Source organism: Mesoplodon mirus (genome assembly GCF_964341445.2).
Source record: "Mesoplodon mirus genome assembly, chromosome: 10".
Taxonomy (NCBI): domain Eukaryota; kingdom Metazoa; phylum Chordata; class Mammalia; order Artiodactyla; family Ziphiidae; genus Mesoplodon; species Mesoplodon mirus.
The window spans coordinates 2694106-2712131 of NC_138986.1; the positions used below are offsets into that span (position 1 = coordinate 2694106).

At 49.6% G+C, this 18026-nt stretch overlaps 1 protein-coding gene across 1 annotated transcript in view; it reads left to right on the plus strand.

The window, feature by feature from the left end:
* The first annotated feature begins 2620 nt into the window (after window positions 1-2620).
* The window catches only part of RPS6KA2 (ribosomal protein S6 kinase A2), a 160867-nt gene continuing 145461 nt past the window's right edge, over window positions 2621-18026 (plus strand). The window contains exon 1 of the mRNA XM_082634373.1: window positions 2621-2934. Within this exon, the coding sequence (XP_082490499.1) occupies window positions 2836-2934 (99 nt within the window). The 5' untranslated portion in view covers window positions 2621-2835. The remainder of the gene's footprint in view (window positions 2935-18026) is intronic.

An 18026-nucleotide genomic window follows, 5' to 3' on the forward strand; every position in this document is an offset into this window, starting at 1 on the left:
TAATCGTGTGTTCAACTGAATCAAATGCACACCAGCCAGTCTGGTCCTCTCTTGGAAGCAGCATTAGCCATGGAATTCAGTCCCAGACCGATCGTGCTTAAGTCAGGGAGAAACTCAAGATAATCAGGTGTCTGCTGAGCTCTTGGTCTTCTCTCCAAGCTTCCCCACCCCATCATCTGGGCACCAGCCCAGCCTTTATTAAGCTCACTTTTTCTTTCCCAAAATTTGCTAGGGATCATTTGGACCCAGGTTAAAGTGGGCCCTGATACCTACCCCAGATTTGGTGGTCTGGAGGGTTTGGTTTTAAATGATTGCCAGAGACTTTGATATACCTCTGTTTTACTGGCAGAAGGGCAAACACACTTGTTCTAGCAATGAAATGAATTTCTCAGTTGAAATATGGAAGCTGCTTTTTTTTTTCTTTTGAGATGTCCAAGTTCAATAGAGCCATTTTGTAGCACTCAGTTGTGAGGGATTGTGGATGTCTCATAAGACACTGCCTTCCCAGTCCTGTTACACCAGGTCAAAATGCTCTTAAAAAAAAAATTTTTTTTTTTTAAATTTATTTACTTATTTGGCTGCACCGGGTCTTCGTTGCAGCATATGGGCTCTTAATTGCGGCATGCGGGATCTAGTTCCCTGACCAGGGATCAAACCCAGGCCCCCTGCATTGGGAGTGTGGAGTCTTAACCACTGGACCACCAGGGAAGTCTCAAAATGCTCTTGTTGGTAAAACACAAGCCTTGTGTTAAAACACAAGCCTGCCCCAAGGCTATTGCTCTGCGCAGGGCGCCCCTGAGCCAGCATCCTTGACAAACCATACTCCTGTCTCTGAGTAGTTGCACCACCTACCCACAGCCGGCGTCTTCCTCATTCTTGGAGCAGGTGACCAGACCGATGTCTGATGTCCGTCAGCTGCTGTCTTTTCCAGAGAAGCGACATGGCACAGCCCTGGCCTGTCTTTGTTTGCTTAGAGCTGGGATACCTGAGTGGTGGTGGCGGGACACCCAGGGTGGTAAGAAGCTCATTCCCAGCATAGGGATAATGGCCCTCCAGCAGAAGAATCCTTGCGGGAAGCAGGAACCGGTTTGGGGCATATTTTCATCTTAGGGATGCACAGTGGGAACACAAAACATGCAGTGTGCTCAAGCTCATCAGGCAAGGAAATGGCAGTGCCAGCATCTTGATGCTAAGCTGTGCTTACCACCATTAAACCCCAGGGAGACTATCTGACCTCACCTCTTGACCCAGATGCAGCATGAACCTACCAGTTCTTATCTGGGAGCATCCTCTGTCTTTACTCACTTTAGCAAAGATAGCCTGACACAAGTATTAATGCGACCTTTGATTAAGCCAAGGGATGATATGACATGTAGATTTTTCACAATCTGCCTAGCAAAGCAGTACTTGGCACACAGCAGCGGGTGCAAAAATGCTTCTGGACTTTTCAGGGGGTGGTGGCAGTATGCTAATGAGATTGTTTGGCCCTGTTTTAAACATAAAAATACGTGGACAGTGCACAAGAGGAAAACAAAAGACTGCACAGAGTCCTAAGCTCACAAATCCAGAACTGCCTACAGCCCTCTGGTGAGCATTTCTAGGAAAAAAAGAAAAACAAAGGGTGTTCCCCTTTAAGGTAAATCCCCTGCAGCCCTGCAGCTGGTTTCTGAGAGCCCTGACTCAGGACACTCTGTGTTTAGGCCCTGATAAGTCATCCGTTTGGATAATTTTCTATACATGGAGTCGGAGGTCATGGAGAACGGATGTGTCTTTGTTCTCCAAACACTGCCCTGGGAGGCTTCTCCAGCTGGCTGCCGGCGTCCCGGGCTGCGTGGGGATCCGTTCATCACCCGGGCAAGGACTGGCGGACCCCCAGGTCGGGCGCCCGGGCCGCGGGGACGGGCTCAAGAAGAGGGCCCCAGGGGCCAAGGGTTGAGGAGAGGTGCAGAGCGCACGTGTGCAGGCTCATGGTGCACCCCTCCACCCTTTTGTTCCATGTTCTAGAAGTGTTTGCTAATCAGCAATTAAAGTTTTGTACAGCACAGAAGAGCATGATTCCAGGGTGCTTTAAGGAAAGAAAACATGACACCCCAAGCTAGAAAAAAGCCCAACAGGCCAACGAAGTAGAACAGAGAGTAGGCGACAGGCACAGCTGAGCCGCCTCACCGCTCACCGCCCGCCCCGCGCGGCGCAGCAGTCCTCCGCGGGCTCATCAGGCATGCGCCGCCGAGGGCGCTGATTGGCGGAGGGGGCGGTGGGCGGGGCAGAGCCGCAGAGAGCAAGTACTTGGAGGCGGGTGGGGTGGGGGGAGGAGAAGTGAGAGCCTGGGGCTGTAGGGCGGTGGGCGCTGATTGGCGGTAGTGGCTGAGAAGAAGGAGGTGGGCGTGGCTGGGCGCGCCGGCGGGCTCTGATTGGCGGTAGTGGCGGGGGCCTGCTCCTCCCTGGGCCTGAGGAGGAGGAGGAGGAGGAGAAGGGGGAGGAGGAGGAGGGAGAGCTTGGGGCGGCGGACTCTGATTGGCGGTAGTGGCGGAGGGCCGGGCGGGGCGGCAGGTGCTGATTGGCAGTAGTGGCTGGGGGCGGGGCGGGGCGGGGCGGGGCTGCCCGGGGCTGGTCCTCGCAGGCAGTAGGAGGAGGAGGAGGGAGCGCTGGGTCCCCGGCCGCCGTGGCCGGCTTGGCCTGCCCTTTGTGCCCGCAGCCCGCGCCCCGTGCCGATGGCCGCTGCGCCGGGCTTCCCGACCGCTCGCGCCCGCAGACGGACCTAACCCCGCGCGCCTGGGATGCGCCAGGGATGCGCGTCCTCCGGCCCTGCGGCTCCTCGCGGCTGGGCGCCGGGCGATGGAGCTGAGCATGAAGAAGTTCACCGTGCGCAGGTTCTTCTCCGTGTACCTGCGCAAGAAGTCGCGCTCCAAGAGCTCCAGTCTTAGCCGACTCGAGGTAAATGCCCTCGCCTCTGAGCGCGCAGGTACCCAGGTCCCCGCCGCGCCCTGGAGGATGCTGCGGGTCTTGGGGCCATCCCGAGCCCTTTCCTATTGTCACATGCACGGTCACCCTGAGACCCATGTCAGGGAGTTAAAGTTGAAAGCTGGTCCGGTTTTCCTAAAACCGAACGTTATTGTTGGGACTTATAACTGGACCGGTCCTCGGGTCCTCAACAGGGACTAAACTTTGCCCCCATTGAATTTCTAACTAATTTTGTTCTACGCTCTGCGCAGGGTTTGGGGTAGTCACCCTGGGTGCCCACAGGGGTGCTCCGGGTGGGGAGGGCTTTTCAGCCCGTGTCGCTCGCTATGGCACCTCAGAAGTCCCAAGTACAGAACCTGCCCAGCCCCACCCTAGGCTGGTGTTGATCGGGTTTATTTTGCCTTGACCCAGAGCCACACAAATACTACCATGTAGTGTAGATTGTTCGTGTATTTGAAATCAGTGTAGAATTGACAAAAAGGGATTTTTTTTTTTAAAGGCAGCAACACAATTTACTTGGACCAGTCTGAAACGGTGCTCAGTAGTAAAGTGCCTGATGCAATATCTCTGCAGCTCGGGGTTTGATATAGATTCGTCCCGAAAGCCAGGGGACCCTGAAAATAGTGTCCTTTTCTCGGGTCCTGCATCATGTCATCTTCAGGTTTCCAAGTCATCTGTGGACGGTTCTCTAATGTGTTTTGTATTTCAACAATCACATCTTATTCTCTTCATCCCAGTGTCCAGAGTACGTGGTTGAATCTATAGATGACCAAACTGTGAAGCATGTTTAAGTGAAAAAAAAAAAAAAAGACATTGTGGGGTTTGGGGGGAGGGGGTGGGAGCTGATGACACAGCCTAGAGATTTCTTTTGACATTGCTCTCGCCTGTGCCACAAGGCTGGCACCTATGGAGGTTTTGATGTGTTTTTTTCTAGCGAAGTCAAATCAATTGGAACAATGTCACATTTTTCATCTTGAGTTTCTTTGTCCTGGCTGCCATGATATTAGATACAGGCATGGGTTCTGCAACAATTAAGAGGGCTTTAGGGAAAGCTCAGGAATAGACATGAAAGCAACAGGGAATTACTTGTTTAAAAAGTTTCTGTTATGATATCACTAAATCAGAATTTTAAGAACTAGGCTAGGTTTCTGAGGGTAAAACATATCTTTCAAACAAATACAACTATTAATTAAATTGTGGAGGAGGGCTTGCTTTAAATCTCATGCTGACAGAGATGAAGCATAAGTTCATCGAGATAAGTCATTTTCCTGGGTCTCAGGCACTCAAAAAACGAAAGTGGATGAGAATAGAAACTCAGAAGAGTATTCACCTTTATACCTAGTATGTCTTTATTCATCGAAATGCCAAGTTTATTATTCAGCTCCTTGTCCCCTTCCATTTATTGTCCTTGTCAAGGCGAGGCAGTGAACTCCCCGAGTCGTTTAAGAAGAGGAGCATAAACACTGGCAAACCCGTGGGGGTCAGGAATCCTCTCTCAGCACGATATACTCACCTCTGGTGTTCTGGTTTGCCAAGGAGAACCGGGTTGTGGGAGTGCCTCAAAAATATATATAATAGGAACCAAGTGTTGCTTAGAAACGATGTTGCTTCAATGTGAAAATAAAATTTCTGTATACAAAATAAAACTATAAATAAACCATCAGCTATGCAGAAGGTCAAGCTGACGAGGAAGAAATGTAGTCTGTCAGCATGTGGTCAGTGAGCACTTCGTCTGACCCAGGTGCCTGTGCTGGGGGCTGGACAGAAGGTCTGATAAAGATGCCCAGCCCTGATCCAGTGCTCTCTTCTCTGCAGATGCTCTCAGCAGCTGCTTGCAGTTGATACTTGTGAAAATCCAGGTAGACATGTGTTACTATCCTCATTCTACTGCTAGGGAGGAAAAACCCTGAGAACAAAACCTGAGAATCATGCTGAACACCGAACAACTAATTCACTCTGCAAGTGTTTACTGAGAACCTCCTATGTGTGCAGCTCTTTTCTGGGCATGGTAGGTCCAAAAAATATAAGACGTAGCAGCCCTGGCCTCATGGTGCCTCCACCTAGTGGGGGATCGAATCAGTGACTGACCGACCTGTGCTTCAGTCCAGTAAATTCCATGTTCCTGCCCGGCTACCTTCCATCATTTCCCAAAGAAGCCTGTCTATTCGTTTGTATAGTCAGAGCAGATTATAGACCAAGAAGCACTCACCAAAAATTGTGAAATTTAAGAAGCAGGTTTGTCAATAATTTGAGGTTGAGAAATAGGACATATAAAGTACTTAACAGGGATATGTACAAAGTCCTCTGTTTGGACTAATGAAAAAGATAACTCATTTTGTAAAAAGAAACGTGGTTATTTTTAAACTCTTTCTGTGAAATTTATATTTTAAAATATACACAGAGACTTGGAAAATTTTTGTTTTCTTTACATTCAAAATCTAGTGATATTAACAGGAAAGTAACAGTACTTACTTTAAGGTTGAAACAGTATCATCTTTGTCAAAAAGACTTTTAGGGAGAGGATTAGTGTTTCACACTTGCTTTTAAATTTGACTTGACTTTCCAATCTAGAACTCAGCACTCTAACCACCAGAGAAGCTAGGTTGTTTGATCAGATTTGGAATCAGTTTATGAATTACATCTTAAATGCTTTTACAGTGTATCAGCATTGCAGCAGCTGAGACGGCTAGATCTTGGACTCTGGCAAGGATGATTTGGGGGGTTTCTAAAGGCAACTTGGATGTCTTGCACAGATTTCTATGTGCATGGCCTAGAATGGTTTCAGGGCTCAGCGTCTGCCAGACCCTCACCCCCGAGAAAGCTCTGATATCAGGTCATTGACAACATTGCCTGCGAGCCATAGTATCTCTAGAAGGTGTAACCATTGCCTCATCTAACTGTCCATTTCATAGATGAGAAAATGGGGCCCAGGGAAGCAAAATGACTTGCTTATGCTCCTAAAATGTTTGACAGGGAGTTCTTTACTATAAGAGCATGTACTGTTTATTATTAATTTTAGCCATTTCAGGTTGCATGGTTATTGGAGTTTACCAAGTATTAGATGATGCATGAATGAAAGCTATTACAAGTTTTAAAAGAAAACTACTCTAGGGGATATTTTGGAATGTGCTTCATAACCTAAAGTTATTCTAGAAAACCTTTTCTGGAAGTTAGAAAGTTCCAGGTGAATTTGGGCTTTGCATCAGATTTACTCAAATTGGATTCTCACTTCTACCTCTCACAGCAGGGCAGTTCCTTAAACTCCCTAAGCCTCATTTTTCTCCACTGTGAAATGGGGATGGTAATAGTTCCTGCCTCTTGTGGTTAATATGAGGCGTATGAGTAAAGGCTTAACGCGGAGTCTGGATGATAAAATCAATAATCAATCATTGTTAGCTATGGATATTGATAAAATATTTCCCAGGTTTATTGATATTTTTCATATTGTTTAGTGTCTGCTGGTTCTGTCTGAAGCTGAGGTTGCCCCTACGGCCTGCAGAACCCATGGCTTGTGCTGTCTCCCAGCCTGGGAATTAATTAATCGTTGAGGCGCCCTTGCTGAGCGCCTTGGGGAAGAAAAGGCAGAGATCAGTCTTCCCAGGCTCGATTCCAGCCTGTTTCATTCGATAGGACTGGCCCCATTTGCTAAGATGACAGCCCCAGTCCGTCATCTGGCTGGGATGGTGATATTCCTTTTCCTTATCTTGCCTGTCACCCTGGGATCTGAGAGTGCATTACAGTGCAGGTCCTGGAGCCACGGCACCCAGAGCTCAGGCTGCTTCTAGAGTCAGGACCTGCCCCAGCGTCAACGTCCTGACTTAGCAGAGCTTTGGGAAGGAAGCCTGCCTGCTCATCCCTCAGTAGCCCAGGAAAACCTCCAAAGTGTGAGCAAACTCCAAAGCCTAGCCTTGGGGCTGGGGAAGGTTGAGAGAGGTTGGCCAGGAAAGGCTTGGGAGAAAATATTGGGTTTCAATTAGTGAAAAGTGCTATTGTTTACTTGGGGTAAGATTTATCTACCCATCTGCTAAACGTATCAGTACTCAGTGTCGGTTCATTTAGGGAACACGTATTTTGCTTGAGGTTATCGCCAAAGACGGGAAGTTGGTTCTCTTTGTTTACCTATCATTTCATCTGGTTTTGACATTTTTACTGAAAGACAGTTGGGGGTGGGTGAGAGGGATAAAAGACAGGTCCTCTCTCTGGGGTATTGATGGTGGTAAACTGTTGAGTGGAGGAGAATTTCATTTATTTAGTAGCTCAGTTATCTACATACTCGGACTTTTTAGTGTAGACCATGTGCATTGTGCAAAGCAGTTGAGATATAAAGGTCTGATCCCTGCCCTCAGTGAACTTAACGTCTAGTGAGAGAGGCAAACACGTAAATGGAAGCCCCCTATGTAGGGTGTAAGTCCTGTGAAATTATTGGCATCATTGGCATTCAATGGTCTGATTACATCAATTGTCAATTTGTTCCGATTTCCAACGCTCACAGATAATCAAGCATTATCTATGTGCACATGGGCACACATGAATATATTTTAATTGCTTACCCCTTTTTAAAGGAAACATGGTATCCTAATAAATTAAATGTTAGGGGACTCTTAGCAAATAGAGCAGTGTTGGCTCCGGTCATGAAAAAAAAAAAAAGAAAGAAAACTTCCTGGAAAGTTGAACATTCAAGCTTATTCTTGGTCCTTGACTGGTAAGCTCTTCTTTATATTGGGAGGTTTCCAGGAAAACCATTTCTAATTAAAATAATTTTCAGGTAATTTCAGTAAATACACCCTAAGAAATTCTGTGTTAATCCTGATTTTGTTGGGCTTTTGGATAACAATAACAACAACAGAAAGTCAGAGAAGACCACAAGAAATAGTCCCTTTTAGTGAATACTTAATTTGCTTATTGTTTTGCTTATTTATGCTTTGTTCTGTTTTGAAGACACTAGACTTAATTCCTTATTTGTGGTCTGCCTTATCTTTGCAATTTCATTACATACTTTTCTCTCCTTACATCCAAGAAAACTCCCCAAAGTACTGTTTCTTATTTAAAAATATGTGAAAAGACAACCCAAAATATTACTTCACCCCCTTTTTTTTTTTTTTTTTTTTTTTTTTTGCGGTACGCAGGCCTCTCACTGTTGCGGCCTCTCCCCGTTGCGGAGCACAGGCTCCGGATGCGCAGGCTCAGCGGCCATGGCTCACGGGCCTAGCCGCTCAGCGGCATGTGGGATCTTCCTGGACCGTGGCATGAACCCATGTCCCCTGCATCGGCAGGCGGACTCTCAACCACTGCGCCACCAGGGAAGCCCATACTTCACCCCTTTTTTTAAAAATTTATTTTATTCAAGTATAGTTGATTTACAATGTTGTGTTAATTTCTGCTGTACAGCAAAGTGATTCAGTTATACATATATATACATTCTTTTTCATGTTCTTTTCCATGATTGTTTATCCCAGGATATTGAATATAGTTCCCTCTGCTCTACAGTAGGACCTTGTTGTTTATCCATTTCTATATATAATCGTTTGCATCTGCTAATCCCAAACTCCCAGTCCATCCCTCCCTCACCCCTTCCCCCTTGGCAACCACAAGTCTGTTCTCTCTGTCTGTGAGTCTGTTTCATAGATTCACCCTTTTTTTTTCTCCACCTCTTTGACCTATTCATTCTGAGTGTCTTCCACCACACACCCCGATGCAGCAAAGACTATTTATGTATATTTTTCATGCATTCAGAAATACAAGAATAAAATGAAATCACACTAAGTAAAAACTGGATCATCTGTCCACATCATCTGATTTGCTGCTTACCCAGGATTTCACTCTGTTTCTTGCATGCTGGGTGGGCGATTTCCTAGATGTGGCAAATTTATAAGTGGGTAGGAGGCCTCGGAACCCTGAGGCAGGGAGAGACCAGGGGCTTGAGCAGGAGGTGAAGAGTGAGCCTTGTGAGCCGAGGATTAGTCAGTGCAGGGCTCCAGTGGGGAGTGCCGCTTTCCAATGTAGGCAGACTGGGGGTGAGCTTGTTCTGTATGAAATCCAGTTGGTAACCAGCAGTTTAGCCAGAAATGTTCTTCATCTTTGGTCCAAGCTTCTGTGCTTGTTAAGTAAGTAAAGCCAGTGTAGCACTAAAAACATTCTCTAGAATGCTCGGCCTTTATTTCCGAGGATGCTGGGTTCTGTTGTGTTGTATTTTTCCCCCAGTGTCATATGTTTGCTGATATATTTTCACTGGTAAAAGCTATTAAATTAAACTCAAGTAGGAATTATCAACAAATAGTCTGTTAAGCTACAGTGTGATTTAATCAAGCAAATGGCTCAGGCACAAATGTATTCAGTATAAAATATTGTTCATCGTATCTGATTTGCAGCTGTGTAGGAAGCCTTTCCTGCTGATGAGTTGGCTAAGGAGACGTAATGGCGGTGCAGCTATACTTAAACCTGGGAACCTGCCCCCTGGGCTTTGGGGGTGACTGCAGTGGCCACATCTCCGTGGTTGATCACCAAGTGGGCAGGAGCCAGTGTTCGGGACCACCGAGATGCGCACTGACAAAGCTCTCCTCCCTCAAACTTTAGCCCGGCTCCCCGGCCCCTCTTTTCACCTCGGCCGGACCTTGGGCTTCTGTGTCATCCTTGCTGAGCCTGCAAAACCCGGTTTAGCAAGAATTCTGCTGAGTTGATTTAGAGAGCACCCCTATCCATCCTTGGCGTTTGATCACCCTCTATATCTGGTCCAGTTCCCCATCCCCACATCCCCAGGTGAGATGAGATGACCCTGACCTGCCTTCAGCTCAGTTTAGAAGGAACTGCCCTACCCCACCGCCCCTCACCTGCCCCTTGGCTGCAGATCCCCACATGTCCTTCTTGTGTGAGGTCTGAGCTCCATCTCATCCCCCCTGTGGCAAGCCCCACTGCAGTGGTCCCTTGAATGAAGTCTTCCTCACCATCTTTAACAAGTGCCAGAATCACTTTGCTTGAGCAGCACCTATCATTAGTAATAATTTGCATGTGTTCCTTGAGATCTCTTAACGGGGGTCCCAGGAACACCACTGATCAGAGAGCCCTACTTGATTCCAACCAGGAAACACTCAGCAGCCGACCTTTCTCCACGAGCTTTGGTTTGCAAAGGTCCCTAGGGTCTGCAGGCCGCCCTCCCCCTGAGAGCCCCAAGATTCTGTCCCCGTGGGCCAGGCGGAGGTGCTTTCCCCCTCTCCCTGCATTGGGCCCCCTTCCCCGGCCCGGGGCTCCCACGCTTCCTCCCCTGGATGTGCCCGGATCTTGCTGGCTACCGTTCTCCTGGCCCCGGGCACTTCCCTCGTTCTCCTGCTGGCAGCCCCCCCAGGCCACTTCATGCTTTTGAGCTCCTATCTCCTCAGCTACAAAACAGGGATTCCCCCGTGGTAATGCTGTGTCCTCAGGTTATTAAATGCTTAGAAGGTGAAATGGGCCTGATCAGGGAGGAGTTCGCCCTTGGCATTCTGTGATGTCACACAAAGCTGGCTTTGATTGGACCCCGTGTGGAAGGGGGTTTGCGCTACATTTTGGGGGAAGACAGCTTTCCCTCCTCTGCCAGCCTCCTCTCCCTCGCGCTTCTGAGGACTCGTCTGTTTCAAGTTAGTCCTGGAACCACGGAGCTAGCTTTCCTAGGTTGTAGCTACGCTGAGATTCCTGGGAGTGATGCTCTCATCCCTGTTGCTGCCACTTTAAACATAATTCATGGAAACAGCAGCTCTCGTAAAGCTGAGAGGTTCATGCTCATGCTGTTCCTGGTGTCAGCCCTGCAGCCAGGGGCTGAAGAACCGGTAGAAATGATCTGGCTTCTTAGGGAGAAGAACTGCTTTTTTTTTTTTTTTTTTTTTTTTTTTTGCGGTACGCGGGCCTCTCACTGTTGTGGCCTCTCCCGTTGCGGAGCACAGGCTCCGGACACACAGGCTCAGCGGCCATGGCTCACGGGCCCAGCTGCTCTGCGGCATGTGGGATCTTCCCGGACCGGGGCACGAACCCGCGTCCCCTGCATCAGCAGGCGGACTCTCAGCCGCTGCGCCACCAGGGAAGCCCAAGAACTGCTTTTTCTTTTGGGTGGTCTCCTCTCCCACCTTAAATTAATAAGATTCAAAACCACAAATCAGAGGAGTGTTTACTTTGTTGGCCTGCGTGTTTCCTCCTGTACCCCAGGAAAAGAAGGTTCTGAGTAAGACTGAGAAGCTCTGAAAAATCTGCCTCACACGCTGGGGTGATTTGGGAGCCGTATCATCAGTCTTGGGATTTTCGGGTGGATATTAGCCAGACCTCGCGTCCGGGACCTCTTTGACGTGTCTGTGCAGTCAACGTGAGCCGTGACATTCTTTGAGTCAGGACACCCAAGCCACACCAGCCTGCTCGAGGTAGCTTTTACTCCTCAAAACATGCGGTCAGATCTTTAAGGAAAAGGGACGGAGGGATTTACTTTGAAAGACTCTTCCGGAATGCCTGCGGCGGAAATGCTCCAGCGACTGCTTAGGAACTCGCTCATTCAGGCCCCAGTTCTAACACTTTTGGCCCAGGATAATTGCCAACTTTCCACAACTAAGGAAAGTTAGTTATATTATCTAATATAATATTATATTAGATATAATATTAACCTGCAGATATATATTTAACATGCAAAATATAGTGTGGACAATCACTTTCTAAGAATGAAAAACTAAGAAAGCTTCTTATTCTGAAAAGTGAGTAGAACGCAGATCGGAGAAGGTGCTCTGGAGAGCCTTGGCGGGCGGGAGGCTGGGGGTGCAGGCTGGGAGGGCAGCGGCAGAGAGGAGCCGCGAGAGCGGGACGGCTGGGCGGGCTCTGTGCCCCGAGACCCCCGAGCTGCGCGGGCAAGGGGGCCACAGGAGGGACACTCTTGCCTTTGACTTGCTGCAGTGACTCTGTTTGGCTGACTTTGAAGATAAAGTAAAGAAAAAAAACCCAGAAAAAGCAGAAAGGAGCACTTCGTTTTAGAACACCTTCGGCTTCTTGCATCCTGCTTAGTTTGTAATCAGGTTAGGGAACAGGGCAGATGGGCTGCTGGAACAAGGTTGCGATTATTGCTCCCTGCCTTCACCCCAGAGAACCCCAAGAAGCAGCGTGAGGTTGGGCGTGACTTTTGTATTTCTAGATCTCAGCAAAAAAGAGAAGGCATGAATTTTTTTAATATATACTTACATTCTTAATAGGATTCCCCTTCATTCTCTCTCTTTTTTAAAAAAATAGATTTATTTATATATTTATTTACTTTTCTGGCTGTGTTGGGTCTTCGTTGCTGTGCATGGGCTTTCTCTAGTTGCATTGAGCGGGGGCTACTCTTCGTTGCGGCATGTGGGCTTCTCGTTGTGGTGGCTTCTCTTGCTGCAGAGCACGGGCTCTAGGCGCGCGGGCTTCAGTAGTTGTGGCATGTGAGCTCAGTAGTTGTGGCTCGCGGGCTCAGTAGTTGTGGCTCATGGGCTCTAGAGCGCAGGCTCAGTAGTTGTGGCACATGGGCACAGTAGTTGCGGCATGTGGGCTTCAGTAGTTGTGGCTCATGGGCTCTAGAGCGCAGGCTCAGTAGTTGTGGCACACGGGTTCAGTAGTTGCGGCACGTGGGCTTCAGTAGTTGTGGCTCATGGGCTCTAGAGCGCAGGCTCAGTAGTTGTGGTGCACGGGCTTAGTTGCTCCGCGGCATGTGGGATCTTCCCGGACCAGGGCTCGAACCCATGTCCCCTGCTTGGGCAGGCAGATTCTTAACCACTGCGCCACCAGGGAGGCCCCCAAAGGCATGAATTTTGATGTGTGACTCAGTTAAGACTTTGCAGAATCCACCCCGACAGAGATGTGAATAAAAATGTTCAACCTGGTCAGAAGATGCTGAAGCCCATCTGTGAAGGGTCGGTGTGCAGGACAGCTGGGGTACTTAGAGCCCCGTCTTACGCCTTCATCAGCGTGTCCCACTTTCTTCTTTGACTCGTTGCTGAGGTTCGCCACAGTGGAACTCCAACAGTGGGTGTAAGGAAGTGAGACTGATTTGTCAGAGTGAACCGGCTGTAGTCGCTGTGTATGTGCATGAGGATGGGGTTTATGCTCAGCGGGGTGACGGACATTTGCCCAGACCATCACGGGAGTGGGAGCAGCACCTGCGATTCCTGCCAGTGCCTCCACTTCCCACCCAGCTGAGCGAGCTCGGCAGAGCCCCTGTCCCCCTCCGTTGGACCCTCCTTCCCTCCACCCAGCCTGTTCCATCTGCGGCGCCCCCTCCATGCACACCCTCCTGTGACGCCTGCCACTCAGGCACCTGGCAGCCCACATCCATCCACCTGCTTCCATTCCCAGCCTCCCCCTTGGCTCTGAGCTGACCCGTGGCTTAGATTCAGGACCATCACTTTCTTCCGAAGATTCTGGCCTGCCCCACTTGGATTTGGACAGGGGAGATCTGTGGGAATTGGGGAGAAGTATTCATTGCTGTGTGGCCCAGGGTGGCATGGAGCCCGCTGCCGGAGTCGGAGCCTGCCAGGGCGGTTCGTGTTCATCACACCCCATCTCCAGAGGAGGGTGCTGGGCAGAGAAGCCACTAGAAGAGTTCCTCCTGGTGGCCTGGGCTCTGTCACCCATTTCCATCAAGTTCTGGGTTTAAGGAAGTTCACTGAATCACAGAGCATCCCGCGGGGCCAGGCTGGGCCCGGGAGCTGCGTGCCGCCTCCGCTGTTGGGGAGATACCCCTGTCCTCTCTGAGGGCATCCTCCCTGTGGACACTGCCCGCACCTCCGCGCGAGCTCCGAGCCGAGCCTCGTTGCTGTGCGTGAATTTGCATAAAACCTTCTTTAGCCAGCTTGTGGTTGGTCTGGGACACGTCAGGCTCGGCTCTGGTGGCTCTGTGTCCAGGGACAGCTGTGGGTGGCTGTCAGGACCCTTGCCCTGCCGTGTCCCGCACGCGTGTTCTCTGTGGTGCGTGCCTTCTGGGTCAATGCGTGTGAAGTCTGTGAAGGTCTTTTCGGAACTTCTGTCTTAGGTATTAACTGAACGTTCACCGTGTGCCTGGAGATTATCTGTAGGACTTGAGTTTAGAGGGTTAAAAAGTAGGAAGAAATGGCCTTGACCTAAGACTAATTGTGGCAGACTAAAACCTCTGTAGAAGTGAAGTAACAAAGAAGCCATTACAAAAGCACACACCCGCTTGAGGTAGGCCCACATACGGCAGTTCACAAACTGCAAGTCTGCTGTTGGCGTTTAAAATCTTCTATAGAAAGAATGTCTCATCTACATTCACAGTATAGCTGAGAGAGTGTCACCTGCAGGAAAAAGTATGGAAAAACAAAAGAAATCATTTTCATCCCTTAAAAAATTTTAAAGCAGTAAAATATCTTCGAAGGGTGAGAAACTGTCAACATTTTAAAAGCAAATTCAGAAATTTCAAAATGTTTGAATACTGGGCTTCCCTGGGTGAAAAACTGTCAACATTTTAAAAGCAAATTCAGAAATTTCAAAATGTTTGAATACTGGGCTTCCCTGGTGCCACAGTGGTTGAGAGTCCGCCTGCCGATGCAGGGGACACGGGTTTGTGCGGGAAGATCCCACATGCTGCGGAGTGGCTGGGCCCGTGAGTGAGCCATGGCCGCTGAGCCTGTGTGTCCGGGGCCTGTGCTCCACAACGGGAGAGGCCACAGCAGTGAGAGGTCCACGTACCGAAAAAAAAAAAAAAAAAAGTTTGAATACTAGCAATTTTTAAAAACTGAAAAACGCTAAAAGTCAAGGGGGCTTTTATTTTAAAAACCGGTGCTTACAGAGGAATAGGGTTAATTCCAGGAAGATGGCTTTTATGACATCTTGAAGCAATTTCTAGTCAAATTTAAAAGCTTTTGACTTCCTAATGTTGAGTTTTGTGATGCGCGATTTCACTTTAAAGCCTACCAGCCCACGACTGTGCCCTAGCTCTTGAGAGGGAGTGGAGTGCCCTCCTCTCAGGAGGAGCCTGGTTCTCTGAAGGATTCCCTCTGTGCTTGGGACCTCGGACCCCTTCCTTAGGGACACAGTGGCCGGCTGGGTGCCCTCTGCTCCCAGCGCCACGCCTGGGCTCGCAGCCCGCGGAGCACATGAGCCTGCGCCCCTGCAGGAAGGCCCTGGAAGGCCCCACCTGCGGCCCCCAAACCCTGTACCTGGCGGGCCGATCCCTGTGCCCTGCTCCGCCGTCCTGGGCGTGTGGCCCAGGCCGGGGCAGGAGCAGGACAAGAAGGATGGCCGGCCTCCGGGGACCCTGGGAGCAGGTGCCCGAAAGCCCAGGGTCCAGTTTGTCTTCCTGGCATCTCTGGCCCCGAGCAGCCCCCAGCCCTGAGAAGGAGCTCCACCCACCCCGTGGGGAGTGTGACTGAGACGACCCCGCTCAGGAAACAGGAGTGCCTTGCTGGTTGCTGGCTGTGCAGGGGCTTAGCCTTTGCCAGTGACGTATAGTTATTTCTCCTGCCTTGGCTTCACACCTCACCCTGACCCGCACCACAGCCAGCTAGGTTGTTCCTGCCTGTGACACAAATGGCCAGTGGGGTCAGAGGAGACCCCACGTTTCTGTTGCTGCTCAGCCACTTAGTTCTTGTGTGACTTCTGCAGGTGGCCAGCTAACCCTTCCTGAGGCTCAGTTTCCTTCTCTGAAAATTGGTACAATACCTGCCTGCAGGGATCTAGCCAGGAATAGATGGAATGGCCTGTCCACGGGCCCCGGCGGGCACTTAGTTTAAAAAAAACAACAACTCCATGTTTCCCATTACACTGCAATCTGTTTACGAAACTCAGTCCTAGCTTCCTTCAGCACTGCTTCTAGTCTGTACACCAGCCTCAGGGTCCGGCACACCGGCCTCAGGGTCCTGCATGCCGGTCACTGGGTCCCGCACGCCAGTCTTGGGTCCTGCACACCAGTCTCGGGATCCTGCATACCAGCGGCAGCCAGACGTGCTGCAATCAGGGGGTTTCTTAAATACAACATCAGAAGCATTAGTAAAAAATTACAAATGCCACTTAAAGTGAAGGGTTCCAGGCAGAGGCACTCACATTCCAGGACTGGACTTTTTCCTGACTACTAGATCAAACTTCCCTTCCAACCTAGAAAATTTAGGTGCCTGCTTTTCACTAAAGGCTTGAAATATAAGGAAAGGTTCTGAAAGTTCAATACAAATGGACAGCTCCATTTCCTGTGGCTAAGCCTGCTCTCTGAGCCCTGATAACACCAAACTGCTGCTTAGTTTTGAAAGGTAATAGAGGAGTGGGAGTGGAGGAGAGAGAAGGGGGGGAAACAGAGAAGGGAAGAGGAGGGGAGGGATGAGTGAAAGAAACGGAGGATGCCGGCAGCAGAGGCCAGGAGGGAGCAGGGACAGGTGGGAAAGACACAGAAAGAAAGATGCCTTGAGAAGGAGGGGGACTGGCACTGAGGAGATTTGAGGTGGCCGCTTAGGGAAAAACACCAGCATGTGGGAAGCAGTTACATCCAAACTGTAGAGTCTGGCCGCCTTCACCCCCCGAGCGTGAAAGCAGCACACGCCTAGCCCTGTAATAGACAGAGTGTCACCTGTGGACTCCCCAAAGTTGTTTCTGACTAAATTAGAGTCATAGGATTAGACACAGTCAAGAGGAAAGGGTCAGCGAGCAGCCAGCAGGGATGCTAGACAGAGCTCCTCACTCTGGTCCCCTTGCCCTGTTTGTAGCTGAGGCACAAGGTGTGGAAAGTTCCAGAGCATGAACCTGGGGCGAAGGCTACGTTCCTGTAGGGGACCCAGAAGCATGTGAAATCTTCCTGCTAAAGAAGAGCTAGGCTTCTGGATTCCACCAGTGCGCTTGTAGGGAGGACCAGCATTGTCAGCAGATGGCCGAGGTACCAGAAATACTGGAGTCGCGGATTCCTTGCTTATGTCATACCTGGTGGACACGGCAGGATAGGACCGGGAATCTCCAGGCCCTTCTTCGGGGAACAGCTGAAGACGTCCCTCCTGCCGCCCCAAGCCCTCCCTGAGACGAGTGGGCAGAGCCTGTCATCCAGGGTTGAACAGCAAAGAAAAACTGGAGGAAAAAACAAACAGGATTTGGAAAGGGACCTTGGACATACAGTCATATGCTTCACGAATTCACAGTGTCTCTCCTGCAGTTAGCAAGTGCAGCAGGTAGGCAGGGCAAGGTGGCCCTGCTCTCAGAGGATGCTTGTACTTGGGTGACTGGCTGCCCGTGCACAACCCCCCACCCCCTCTCGAGATCCACGTTTGTGCCTTCCCTCCAGCCCAGTGGGGACATCCCTGACCCGCTGGTGGGGCAAGATGAGTTTTGAAAACGATTTAAAGCTTTATGGAAATGTAGGAAGGTACTGTATTGTCATCCACACAACAGTGGAAAACATTTCTTAGGAGCCCACAGGACTGATTTTATAGAGTTTTTACAATGTCTGTGATGAAAGAATCCAGAATGGCAACTTACAAGGATTTGTTTTCCTTCCCCGAATTCTTTGTAACCAACATATTCTATGAATTTAACTCTTTTACAGTCTTATGTCAGCATCAGCAACTCACCTTTGTGTTTGAAAAGACATGGTTATCCGTAATTACCGTTCAAGTGCATTTCATGTTTCCAGACACACATCTGCCACTGAAGTAGTGAAAGATACTCTCACTCCCAGAGCTCTTCCATCTGGGAGAAAAGAAGTAGAGACAAGGGCTTCCCTGGTGGCGCAGTGGTTGAGAGTCCACCTGCTGATGCAGGGGACACGGGTTCGTGCCCCGGTCCGGGAAGATCCCACATGCTGCGGAGTGGCTGGGCCCGTGAGCCATGGCCGCTGAGCCTGCACGTCCGGAGCCTGTGCTCCGCAACGGGAGAGGCCACAACAGTGAGAGGCCCGCGTACCGCAAAAAAAAAAAAAAAAAAGTAGAGACAAAATCAGGATTAAAATAACTGTTATTTTTCCAGCCAACAGATCTTTCATGCACTTTATAGGTTTTAAGGTGAAGGGGTCTGAACCATTTGAAAACTAAATAATACGAGTTTTCTCTCTCAGCAAAGATGAGTTTGAAACATTCACTTTGTCAGCCTGGAGATTAAAATGATCGGCT